Source organism: Pantherophis guttatus, chromosome 3 (assembly GCF_059756535.1).
Source record: "Pantherophis guttatus breed Tessera chromosome 3, ASM5975653v1, whole genome shotgun sequence".
Taxonomy (NCBI): domain Eukaryota; kingdom Metazoa; phylum Chordata; class Lepidosauria; order Squamata; family Colubridae; genus Pantherophis; species Pantherophis guttatus.
In genome coordinates this window covers 115721408-115734995 of record NC_142065.1, presented here as the reverse complement: position 1 = coordinate 115734995, position 13588 = coordinate 115721408, and the positions used below count along the sequence as shown (strand labels likewise).

Genomic DNA, 13588 nt, shown 5'->3' with positions numbered 1-13588 from the left:
AACCCATTAAAATAATCGAAAACCCCCTCAGTCCAGGCTAGGTGCCGCAAACAGCCATGTTTTTAATTCGCGGCGGAAAGTGCGGAAGTTAGGAGCCAGCCGGAGCCCCAGGGGGAGTTGATTCCAAAGGGTGGGCGTGCCCACAGAGAAAGCTCTACCCCTGGGGGCCGCCTGCCGACATTGTCTAGCTGACGGTACCCGGAGCAGGCTCTCCCTGTGGGAACGCACCGGGCGATGGGAAGCTGTTGCTGGTTGCAGTATCCACTAAGTATCCTGGGCCTAAGCCATGTAGAGCTTTATAGGTCATTACCAGCACCTTGAATTTCACCGGGAGGGCAACTGGCAACCAATTTTAGTTTCCCCCAAAAAAGGAGAAGTACGGGTTTCATAGCCACAGAGAGGGCAGGAGTGAAGCCATGACAAGGATTATTTTGTTTTCTCACTCCAAAAGTCTACAAGGGCCTTCATACATCTCCAGCCCTGGCTTCTAGAAATGCAAGCATCCATGAGATTCCAAAGTCTTTTCACCATAATGAAGAGGAGTAATGCTGTGAGATGACACTTCATTAAGTAATAATCTGACTATGATAATTTCTTACACTTAGGAGCAAATTATTGAGCATATATATTGCCTTTTGATTATAGAGCCCACGATGTTGGGTCTATAAAGCTCTATGTGGTTTGGGTTCAAGGTACTGAATCTCTGATTTTTAAACATATTCTATCAACTTCCTCTATCCAGTGTACTTGGTATCTACTCAAAAGTAATCTCATTGAATTAAACAGCATTAAGGATCATTTTCTATAACCAATGTTATTCCAATTTATTGTTTCAATTTCTTTTTTGAGATATGATTCTAACTGCATCCCCTTTTCAAAGGTTAAGTGATTCATACGGTAACTAGGAGGCATATCTGTATTTTTCAGCAATAACACATGTCCTTTGATTATATATTGAACTGTACCATATACCCCCAGAATCAAATTTTATTTTCCTGGCCACAGTTATAGGGAAACCAAATTACTATCAATATATATTATTATTTGGTATTAAAATCAATTTAAAGTTTGGAGAGTTAAACAACAGACTAGCTACATTAAATCATGATGCTTAAAATATGCATTTTTTTATTTTGATGCAAGTTTTTCTCATTCTAAAGCCAATGATTTCTGCATTGATTTGGTGCCATCAAGAGATGCAAATATGTGATACATTTCATATTCAAAGGCCAATATTTGGACGTTTTAACGTGTCTAAATAAAAAGTAATTGGTCTTAGTTATTCTTTTCTTGATATTCTACTTTATCTTAAAACTTTTTTAAAAAATCTATGTAATATTACTTGAGAGCAATAGGGTAAGTTGCTCTGTAGTACCTTCATCACTTTGGACCTGTATTTCTTCAACCGTCATATGCTTATTCTTTGTGTTGTAGTTTATTTATATATTTTTTAAAAACAGGTAAAACCTTAGAAAATGATAGCTGTGGCATCATTTGTAAGCTACTGTTTCTTTCATTAATCCAATTATTTTGGATTAAACCTTTATTCTGTGTTGTTAGCTTTACCTAATGCTTTTTATTCTAATAAAAGCTTTTCCTAAATGTCATTCCATGTTAGTTTTTCCTACAATGTCTCTTTTTATTTAATACACCTTTCCAGAACTTTTATCCATGTCCTTCTTTTCTTTAAGAGTGGTATCTTCTATCTTTCCCCTAAACTGCTGTTTCAGTCTATTTACTATTCTGACTTAGTCTCAGCCATGCCATTTTTGAGGTTTCAGCCTCTTCCTTTCTATCTTGTGAATCTCTTCCTAGTGAACTTCCCACCAGTTTGCCTCTTACTTTAATCTTAGATTACATAAAAATAAAAGACAGAAAACACTAGGGTACTAATCATTTATGTAAGCTCATACTGTAAAAAAAGTATACTTGCAATATTACCTATAGCAAAAAAAAAAAAGGAACAAAGATGTAAAAGTCTATTCCACAAAACAAAAATAGGAAAGAGTACCTTCAAATCCAATAGGGAAGAATCTGATTCAAAGCTGGTACTAGATGGAAAGACAAAATTCCCTGGAATAAAAGAATAAAGAATAAATAAAATAAATTGTAGCTACTCTCCTATTCTTCTCTGATACTCTTCAAAATAAGCAACATAATTGTTTCACATTTTTCATTAACCAATTTGTGCTGATTTCAGTTTAGTAAAAACCTTAGAGATTTTCTGTTAGGAAGACTACTAAGATATATAAACAAATAATCAATATAAAGTACTTTCGTGGTAGAGACTATCAAGGTCTAGAGATAAACTTAGATAGATTTAAAAGGACAAAGTTGTTTTCTATTTTTAGTAGTCTTAATAAAAATTAAGTCCATTGGGAATTGGGCAGTCTAGAAATATTGCAAAAATAATATTTTATTTGCACTGAGTAAGAGCCAGGCTTGTAGATTAAATTATTTTTTTCTTATTAAATTGTCATTGTTTCCCTAATATATATTTTTGCAATGGGATAGGGTTTTATAAAGTGATACTAGTACTTCACATGATCTTGATTCTATGCCTGTTTATACAACCCAGGATTCTATTAGCTTTTTTGGCAGCTGCTGCATACTGCTGGCTTAAATTCAAGTGATAATCCACTAGGTCTCTCACAGTTACTGTTTTTGAACCAAGACTCGCCTAATCTGTACTTATACCTTTGATTTTTCTTGCCTAAATATAAAACTTTGCTTTTCTCTACATTGAAATTCATTTTGTTGGATAGGGCCCATTGTTCAAGTTTGTCAAGATCTTTTTGCATCCTGAGCACATTTTATTCTGAAATATAAATACCTTGATCTTTCTCTGTATTATTTGTTTAGAATTTTTTTAAACATGCAAATGCAAAATAAAAATAAGAAAAACAAAAACAAACTGCAAAACAAAACATGTAGAAAAAAACAATAAAAATGGGTACAAGTAACAAATATATTATTAATATTACTTATAGACTTATTATGCAAGGGGGAGAAACACATCAGATATTTGTTATTTTTTTCAACATTCTACCAGGGTGGACATTTTATGTTTAATGCTAATGTCAAAAATATATTTATCATTTGTTATTTTTCAGAATTTTTAAAAGACCCAATAACTTTTGGCTTTTGATTCTGCTCATTCTGGATTTTCTCTGCATACTTCCAAAATACTTTCAAAAAATAAAGGTTTGTACCCGTTTTCAAACTGAGTTGATTTTTTGGCCAAGAACAACGGCTAGAAGATAGATTTTTCAGTGCATTGTTAGAGTCCACTCCCAAAAATTGTTGGTCCTCTTCTCTGGCATAAGGAGATAGAGCTGTGGCTAATACAGATAGATGCACATTAAACTTAATATAAAACATATTAAGTATATTTTTTTTAACCTTTTAAAAAAGGCTTCTTTTTTGTGCAATTCACAGAAATCTTGCTACACTTATTCAGTTCTGCAATTTTATAGAGGAAATTATATCCCCCGTTATTCTAGTTTATAACTTGGGTGTCCTCCTGGACACACGGCTGTCTTTAGAAGAGCATATGACGGCCATGGCCAGGGGGGCTTTTTATTAGGTCCGCCTGATACGCCAGTTGCGTCCCTTTCTGGATCGGGACTCCTTATGCACAGTCACTCATGTCCTCGTCACGTCACGCCTGGACTACTGCAATGCTCTCTACATGGGGTCCCCTTGAGGAGCACCCGGAGGCTCCAGCTGGTGCAGAATGCGGCTGCGCGGGTGATTATGGGAGCGACGTGGCGCTCCCATGTAACACCTCTCCTGCGCGAGCTGCATTGGCTCCTGGTGGTCTTCCGGGTGCGCTTTAAGGTATTGGTTCTCATCTTTAAAGCGCTCCATGGCTTAGGGCCAGTATATTTGCGAGACCGCCTGCTGCTACCAATAACCTCCCACCGGCCAATACGCTCTCACAGAGAGGGCCTCCTCAGGGTGCCGTCGGTCAGGCAATGTCGGCTGGCAGCCTCCAGGGGGAGAGCCTTCTCTGTGGGGGCACCCGCCCTGTGGAACGAGCTGCCTCCTGGAATACGACTGATCCCGGACCTCCGGACCTTCCGTAAGTTCCTGAAGACTTATTTATTCCACCAAGCCGGCCTAGCCTAAGTGGTTCTTAATTGGGATTTTAAATTTTATAGACTTGGGGGTTTTAAATTGGGAATCCAATGATTTAATTCTTTTTAATTATCTTAACTTTTGTATTGTATGTATTTTTAATTTTGGCTGTTCACCGCCTTGAGTCCCTTCTGGAAGAAGGGCGGTATATAAATTAAATTAATAAAATAATAAAATAAATAAATAAGAAGCTTACCTGATTGATGACGTTGGGACAAATCAGCACTCCGTGGCTCTGACTGACAAACTTTAGTGTTTCTTCCATCTGGTTGAACAGCATGCAGCCAGTGGGCCTGTTTGGTTAATTCCAAAGCAAGAACAGCCAGTGTACTCTAATAAAGGACAAAATGCATTGAGACCATTATAGTAATGTCAATAGTTTACATATGCCTTCAATCTCATTTGGATGAATAACCAAGGAAAGTTGCAGTCATATGAGTCTGCTTACCCAAGTAAAGGCTTCTAATGGAGTATAGCAGTAGACATTCCTGTCTCCAAAGGTTTTGTGCTGCTGATGCTTGCCATGCCAGCTTCAAAAAGAGAAAAAATTACATAACTGCAGAATATATAAATTTAAATAAAAGAAAAAAATAAACATGCACTCTACGAGGTGCATGTCTATATACAAAATGTGCATATAGACCTCTTGATTATAGCTGGCCCTCAATAGAACTGTATAAATATTGTATCCATATTTTACTATACAAAAATAGGATTAGAAATATTAATCTTAAATATTAAAAATATTATTATTTTTTTGTGCACAACTCACACCAAATGTTTTTGGCTAAACTTTTAGCTTCAAGAAGTTTTCAAACTATAGGTTGAAAATTTTAGGCAAATAATTATTACACGAGCAACAATTTTGACTCTGAAGATTATTTTCTCATGATTGATTACACTGCACAAATTTCAGAGGACTGGGGCTATTATCATGCCCATATATACAAAGGACACCCGAGACCTGCCTATACATTATTAGCCTGTTAAGCATAATAAGCAAACTCTATGCCAGACACCTATATAATAAAGTAAATGACTGGATTGATTCAGAGCACATATTGACTGATGAGCAAGTAGGCTTCAGTTCTGCTATCTATGGACGTGCCCTTATACTTCAACATTTGGCCGAAAAATATATATCTAATATATATCTCCACATTTCTCCAAATTAGAAATCAAGAAAGAATAGGATTAATAAAGATCAATCAAATAAATAAGGCAAATCTTAAATAATAAGAGGGGGGAACTAGAATTCATAAACTTTTAAAAATATAGGGAAGAAAAGGATAAATAAAACTAACATTTACCAGCAAGTTACTGGTAGAAAAACAAGCACAAAAAGGCAGGAAAGAGGATAGAAAAAAAAAGAAAGATACAAAACTTTTTACTCTTAAAAGAACCAGCAAAAAGTAACAAACTCATATATTGCATGTGGTATGCAATATATGTTCCATGTAGGTGCTTTGTAGGTGTCAAAAAATACCAAAATTATACATGTGTTAAAAGGAAGGGATCTAGAGGCAACTCTAACCAAACTCCAACCTACGCAAGAAAGCTATGCCCAAATTGAATCAAATAATGAACAAATAACTCCCAGAGGATTTGACCCTGCTGATAAACCCTTGGAAGAAGACAAATGGAGGTATGTCACACATGAAAGGAAACACAATAATCAAAGAAAGAAGCAGCACACATCTAACAAGCCCCTGCTGCCCAATCTAACCCTATCTGAAGCAGCCCCATTAAAACTGAGCAATGATTTCTCCCTCTACCCACAAACTCCCCCTCAAAGAAAACAGACATCATCAAATATCCCTAAAAAAGTCACATCAACAAACTCACCTGAGATAAACAGAAAAGCACCCAAGACTGCACTCCCTAAAAAAGGAAGATGAGTGTTGGTGATAGGAGAGTCTATTCTCAAAGGAACAGAATCTGTAGACCAGACATACAAACTAGGGAGGTATTTTTTGCTCCCTGGAGCAAAAATCAAAGATGTGGCTGAGAAATTGACCAAAATAATAAAACCCACAGATTACTAGCCTTTTATACTACTACATGTAGGGATGAATGACACAAAAAAGGACTTGAAAACAATATTGAGTGATTTCGAGCAGCTAGGCGAGAAAGTTAAGGAGTTAGGTGCACAAGTAATTTTTTCATCTGCACTGCCAACGAAAGGTCAACACCTGGAAAGAGAACAAAGGATTCTAGAAGTGAACCACTGGCTAAAGGGTTGGTGTTGCCAAAAAAACTTTGAATTCCTGGACCATGGTCTGTATTACCTCCATGATGGGCTTGTAGCAAGGGATGGGCTGTATCTCACAAAGAATGTTTTTGGGAAACGACTGGCTCAACTTATTAGGAGGGCTTTAAACTAAAATTGAAGGGGAGAGTGGCCAATCTCCAGGACCTAATTCCAAGCAAAAACCCCTGGAAAACAAGTCAAATACTGAGATAAGGAGAGATGTGAAGGAAGACAAACTCAAATACTCATACTCCGAGTCAGACATAAAGACCTCAAGTGCTTGTATACAAATGCACAAAGTTTGGGGAACAAACAGGGTGAACTTGAACTATTAATACATGAAGGTAGATATGAGATAGTTTTATATCTTTACTCCTCTAGCTGAGCAGTGCTCCTGGCGGCGTTGAAATGAGAAGGGCCCACAGTGCTTCCTTGCTCAATTGAAGGTTTCATTCCGCCTTCAAACAGTAAGGCTGGCCGTGGAATTGGAATTGCCCGGGTGCAGGAACCAACACCATCCGTGGTCCTGGTGCGCTGTTCTCTTGCATGTGCCAGACTTACTGTTTGAAGGCTAAATGAAGCCTTCAACTGAGCGAAGAAGCACTGCAGGGCCAGGCCCTTCACATTCACATCCAGCCTGCCAGAGTTCGCTGTGCTGGGGCAGGAATGAGACTCTGTCCCAGGGAGCCCACTGCCGCTTGGGGGGGGGGGGGAGGACAACAACAAAGACAAGAAGAATGGCAAGGCTTTGCACCAGCCGGCAGGGAACAGGTCAGGCAGGACTGGCTGGCTGGTTGGGAAGGGGCCTTGTGGAGTTTAGGTGGCTGCTGCCGCTAGCAGCTTACATGCCCTGACTGAAGCTGAAATTCGCCGCACCGGGAGAGAAATGAGAGGCTCTACTGTCCCGCAGGGCCTGCTGCTGCTTGAGTGGGGGGTACGAGGAGAAAAACGGCTGCTCAGTTGGCTCTTTCCTCCCCACCCCCGGCCGCTGACAGCAAAGTTGCTGACAACTTTGTTGTCCAAAAGGTAGAGGAGGGAACTAGAGGGACAGCCATACTGGATTTAATTCTTACAGAGAAGTGATAGAGGGAATTGAAACCGCAGGAACCTTGGGTGAGAGTGACCATGTCGCACTAGAATTTAACATAATGCAAACACAAGCAATGTTACCAGAGTCCTAGATTTTAAAAGAGCTGAATTTAACAAACTCAGAGGGAACTTGGGAAAGATTCCTTGGATGAAAATCCTAAAGGGGAAAACAACTCAAGAAGCTTGGGAAACTCTGAAAAATATTACCGTGTTTCCCCGAAAATAAGATAAAAAATAAGAAAATATTTTTTTGAACCCTGAAATAAGTGCTTGGCCTTACTGCCATGCACTCAAAAACCTGACTGGGCTTATTATCAGGGGAAGTCTTATTTTGGAGGAAACAGGGTATCATAAAAGCCCAGTCCACTACAATACCGCGGAAAAAGAAAAACAAGAAATCCAAAAAGAAACCAGTCTGGCTGCATAAAGATCTCTGACAAATTGAAAGACAAAAAATGGAAAGAGGGACACATAACTAAGGCAGAATATGAGCAGATAGACAGAATCTGCAAAGACGAAGTCAGGAAAGCAAAGGCTCAGAATGAACAAAGACCTGCAACAAAAGTCAAATATAATAATAAAAAGTTTCTTCCAACATATAAATAACAAGAAAAAAATCAAGGAAACGGTCCACTAAAGAGAGAAGATGGCAAGGAAGCAACAGGCAGCAGAGAGAAAGCAGAACTGCTTAACTCATTCTTTGTATCGGTCTTCATGCAAAAAGAAACTATAGTCCAACCTATCAAAATCATAACTAAAAAACAGACTCAAAATAAAAGTTAAAATAAGGGGGGGGGAATGGTAAGAGAACACCTGTCTGATCTTGATGAATACAAATCACCAGGACCTGATGGATTATATTCCAGAGTTCTAAAGGAGCAGTTTTAATAGCAGTAACTGTGAGAGAGATCTTGGAGTCTTGGAATGGACAACCAGTTAAATATGAGCTAGCAGTGTGCGACAGCAGCCAAAAAAGTCAATGCAATCCTAAATTGCATTAACAGAGGGATACAATCAAGATCAAGTGAGGTACTAATACCACTCTATAAAGCCTTAGTAAGACCACACCTAGAATACTCCATCCAGTTTTGGTTACCACACTATAAAAAGTTGTTGAGACTCTAGAAAGAGTACAGAGAAGAGCAACCAAGATGATTAGGGGACTGGAGACTAAAATATATGATGAACAGTTGCAGGAACTGGTCATGGCTAGTCTAGTGAAGAGAAGGACCAGGGGAGACATGATAGCAGTGTTCTAATATTTGAGGGGCTGCCACAGAGAGGATGGGGTCAATCTATTTTCCAAAGCACCTAAGGCCAATAATGGATGAAAACTGAACAAGAAGAGATTCAACCTGGAAATAAGGGAAAAAATTCTGACAGTAAGAGCAATCAACCAGTGGAACAGCTTGCCTTCATAAGTTGTGGGAGCTCCATCACTGGAAGCTTTCAAGAAGAGACTGGATTGCCACTGGTCAGAAATGTTGTAGGGTCTGCTTGGGCAGGGGGTTGGACTAGATGACTTACAAGGTGCCTTCCAACTCTGTTAAATTATACTTATATCGATGTCAGAATTGCATTTGATTCCCAGAGTAAGGCTTTAGGCCAGGGGTGTCAAATTCACATCATCACAGCAGCGTCACGTGATGTATTGGGACTTTTCCCCCCTTCGTTAAACCAGACATGGGCATGGCCAGCACATGACACATCCAGCCCGTTGGCCGGGAGTTTGACAGCCTTGCTTTAGGCAAAATTTCTATATACCAGCATTAATAGATGGTTACTATTGCTCATGCATTATCTTTGTAAGAAATCTAGATTCAAAGTTCACTGCACTATGCAAAGGCCACTATACCAATGAGATTCCATCTTACAGAGGAGTACGGCAGGGATGTATTTTAGCTGTTTTGGTGTTTAGTCTATATATAAACCCATTTGTGGCCAAAATGAACTAATTAGACCACCTTCCTCCAAAATTAGCAAACAGGCAAAGGTCCTCCAAAATTGGCTTTATTTACTTTATTTATCTTTCTTCCAATAGGAAGAAAGAAAAAGATTGCTTACAGCTCACATCCCCCACACCTCGAAAATATTGCTTTTGTAAGACCTAGTAATTATAACAATGCATTCAACTTGCTTGTGAGAGAGAATGACTGGTATTATGAGGTGAGAATGGGCTTTTTTAAAAAATAAACATTTATTTTATAATTCATGTTAATTATAAAGTATGAATATGATTTATATAAATATTAAAATATATATTCAGACTACATGTACACATAATGGAATCTTTCAATTTGGTTTCAAATCAATTTGGCAAGTCTACATTGAAAAGTTAGGCATTAATTTTTGTCTATCTCTCTTTTATTTTCTTTCTATTCCTTTACAGGTAGCACCGTATATCATCTTACATTCCACTGGGAACTAGACATTACCTTAATGAATTTTTTCTTAAATGTTTTGCTGTCTTTCAACTTTTAAAAATTATTATCTCAAAAGAGCTTTTGTTTGCATGGATTATATTTACCTCTATATATACTGTTTTAAAAATTAAAAATGTTGCATTTGTAAATATTTATTGAATCATATAAAAATAAAATGACAGTGTTAAAAAAACAATCCTTTAAGAATAGGGTCACATTTTAAGAAATACTGCTTTAATATCTCTTGGTTATGACAATTCAGATTATTATAAACATAAACAGCATTCAGTTAATATGAACCAAATATTTAGAGCAGCATAGTTCCTTCATGAAACGCAGAAATTAGCAGCTTTTATCTTAAATTCATATTAAAAACCTTTACCAGAATTTTATGAATGATGGAAATAATTTATGACTTTGATAATCTGGAGATAATCCTTTGATAATCCTACTCAGGTCAACTAGAAGATTAGTTCGAATCCTCAAACCATCCCAAATGATGATCCAATCTTTGCTCCATTGATGGACAGACCTCCAAAAGTGGCACCCTGAGCAGATGGGAGTTTTTTCCAATGGCAGCTGATTTCACAGCCAATGCCAGTTCTTTGGCAGCATTTGCTCCCTAAGATTTGAATGAGAGCAACTAGGAATGACCCCAAATCACTCTCATTACTTACCTGCAAAGAGGAACTTTGATGGTTGCAATTCAGGTAAACACTGGGAATTGGAGTCCTGTTATAATGCAGTATTGTAGACTAACTCTGCTCACAGCCAGGAATTTGAGCCTGACCGGTTCAAGATTAACTCAGTCTTTGTCCTTCCGAGGTCGATAAAATGAGGATCCAGATTGGTGGAAGCAATATGCTGACATGCATAAACCACTCAAAAAGTGCTGTAAAACCCTATGAAGCTAAATATCAGTCAAAGTGCTATATTGCTAGTTGCCTTCCACACATCTTAAAGTTGTTGAAGTTGAAAAGCATTGCTTTAGCTAACCCATTACACCATCCAATTAATTTCAATCACTAGCCTCTCCGAGCGCTCAAGGAAGCGACGAGCCACGTTGCTCAGACTGCTCAAAAACCTATCCCCCCATTCCTCTAAATACGGAGGTTGGGAGAAAAGGCCCTCTCGTGCCTTCTTTCACTTCTATTTGTATTCTTCCGCTCTCTGGATGGGTATATAGTTAAGTTCTACCTCTCACGGGACGGGCACCGGCGTCCGGCCCTTACCTGTTATCCGTCTGGATAGACTCCTGGACGAGAAGCAAGGATTCCCTCTCCTGAAGACGGGAACGGAAAAGGCCGGCAACCGCTCCAGGTGATCTCACTGAACAAGGCAAAAAAAGATATATATCAGGCCTAGGTGAGAAAAAACCCGCATGCAAACCCCTGCTAAAAGATAAGCGAACCTCCGCGGCTGAAACTCCACAGCCAACGCCATAACATCTTTCTGCGTTGGATCGGCTTAGCCTTACAGCAAGAGAGCATGCGCTTACGTCACCGGCGGCATAAACTTAAAAATATGGAATGTACTTAAGCAATAGCCTGCGAGTTCCTTTAGAATCTTTTTCCACCCTCACAAACCAATTTATTTCGATCTCTTTTAGGATCTTTTCTACCCGCAAGTGTTTTTTTTTCTCCGCGTTTCTTAACATTTTGGCCTGAAAGAAAATATTGAGGAAACAATCGAGGATTGTACCTTAGTGACTTTGGAAAAGGTAATCGTATTGAATTTTCATAATGTCTAGAGCTTGGCTGATCCTTGCTGGGGTATGATGTAATGAGGGGGCTTTAGGCAATTCCTATTATGGCTCTGCTAGAAGGAGCTAGATCTTTGTTATGTAGAATAGACTGGCCCAGGCCTTAATGGCCTATTGACAAAGGTGGGAGGCTGAGTTTCTGCCTCCCTTTTAGGGGAAATATTCTGCCCGTTTAATATTTCCTAAAATATCTCATTTTCCTAGGAGAGGGGTATGTGCTAACTTCCTATAACCTTATTATTTTGGATTTTCATGACACACTGAACTATAAATGTATTTGAGTGGGTTCATGCCACATGTTTGGCTAAAATGTAGTCCAGTAGTTTGTGTTTTGACTCTGACTTTAGGGGATGGTGCTCATCTCCGTTTCAAAGCCGAAGAGCCAGCACTGTCAGAAGATGTCTCCATGATCATGTGGCCAGCATGATCATGTGGCCAGCAACGCCAAAGGCGCACGGAATGCTATTACCTTCCCACCAAAGGTGGTCCCTATTTTTTTACTTGCATTTTTTACGTGCTTTCGGTCTGCTAGGTTGGCAGAAGCTAGGACAAGTAACAGGAGCTCACCCCGTTACATGACACTTGGGATACGAACCACTGAATCACTGAACTGCCAATCTTTCAATCGACAAGCTCAGCGTCTTAGCCACTGAGCCACTGCATCCCTGATTTTCTGCTACAGCTAGATATAATACAGTAGCATGACTGTATTTTCCCTGTCAGCCATGATGTTCATTTCGCTGCTCCCAGCCTAATAAAGTCGCCTCGTAAACCAGAGTGGAGGATGGGGACAGTTATGGGATCTGGAGACTCCCAGGACTGGGACCTGTTGTGCCCAATGCGAAGCCAATCTTTAACTGGGCTCCCGGAACATTTCGAACGGATGGAAGTGGGAAGTTTCACACACCCCTCCCAACTTCTTGAGGTGAGATGGAGATTAGCACAACCTACATTCACCTTCCCCGATCAGGGACCTGGCGGGGGAATTAGTAGGGCGCAGACACTTCTCTACCCAGCCAGAAGTGAAACGAGTAGATCAGTGCAGCATGGCCATCCTGCAGCTGGGAGACATCAAACGCAGCCAGCATACGGAATGCAAAACCCCCCTTTTGGGGCCCCCTCACCAGCCTGCCTTTGTGCTACCTCCCGCTGAGAGTATACTGCCAGGCTGGGGATTTTATCCCAGCCAGGGGTGGGTTCAGTGCCAGTGGTATCCAGCGCCATCTGCTCCAAGTTCCCAGGGATCCCCCTGGCCTCAATATGGCCCAACGATCCCAGCACCACAGGGGGGACTAATCCAGCAGCCGGCTGGAGTACCCCCCCTTCTCTCCAGCCCAGCAAGTAGCTCAGCAGCTGACCCCCTTCCCCCAGCAGCCAGCTGGAGTACAGCAACCAGGAGCAGCTCTGCCACAGGTTCCAGCTCAGCCACCCATTGCTGGGGCCCATCCATCCACGAGGCCAACTCCATGCCACTTCAGGCATACCACTTGATGGTACGCCTGCCAAACTGGCTTACTTCCTCAGCAGGGTCTGGGCTCATGTGGATCAGTACGGAGACTAATACAAGTCCGACCGGGACTTGGTGTCGGCAATTTCTTTTTTTTTTTTTGAATTTCTTTTTATTTTTTAAACAAAACATAAAAACAACCATCATCCATTACAATTACAGAAAGTGTGTCAATCAGTTACAATTCTTTTGTGCTTAATCCCATATCCAAAATTTACAAGTTATTTGTCAATTTATTATATCTCATTGTATTATTATTCTCATTTAACATTTATTTAACAATGGCATTTATCCCCTAAAAACCATATCATATATTTTATTATTACATTTATTTCATATTTTATACTTCATTTCCATGCTTTCTTATCTAGCCATTGATAAAATAAATTCCATACTATATAATATTGCTTGTCTTC

At 39.6% G+C, this 13588-nt stretch overlaps 1 protein-coding gene across 2 annotated transcripts in view; it reads right to left on the bottom strand.

The window, feature by feature from the left end:
• DELE1 (DAP3 binding cell death enhancer 1) overlaps positions 1–13021 on the bottom strand; it is an 80812-nt gene extending 67791 nt beyond the window's left edge. For both annotated transcript variants that reach the window (XM_060686728.2, XM_060686730.2), the window contains exons 1-5: positions 11315–13021; positions 11136–11232; positions 4589–4670; positions 4337–4472; positions 2012–2073 (exon numbers count right to left, since the gene is read on the bottom strand). In XM_060686728.2, the coding sequence (XP_060542711.1) occupies positions 2012–2073; positions 4337–4472; positions 4589–4670; positions 11136–11232; positions 11315–11393 (456 nt within the window). In that variant the 5' untranslated portion in view covers positions 11394–13021. The remainder of the gene's footprint in view (positions 1–2011; positions 2074–4336; positions 4473–4588; positions 4671–11135; positions 11233–11314) is intronic.
• Positions 13022–13588: the final 567 nt, after the last annotated feature.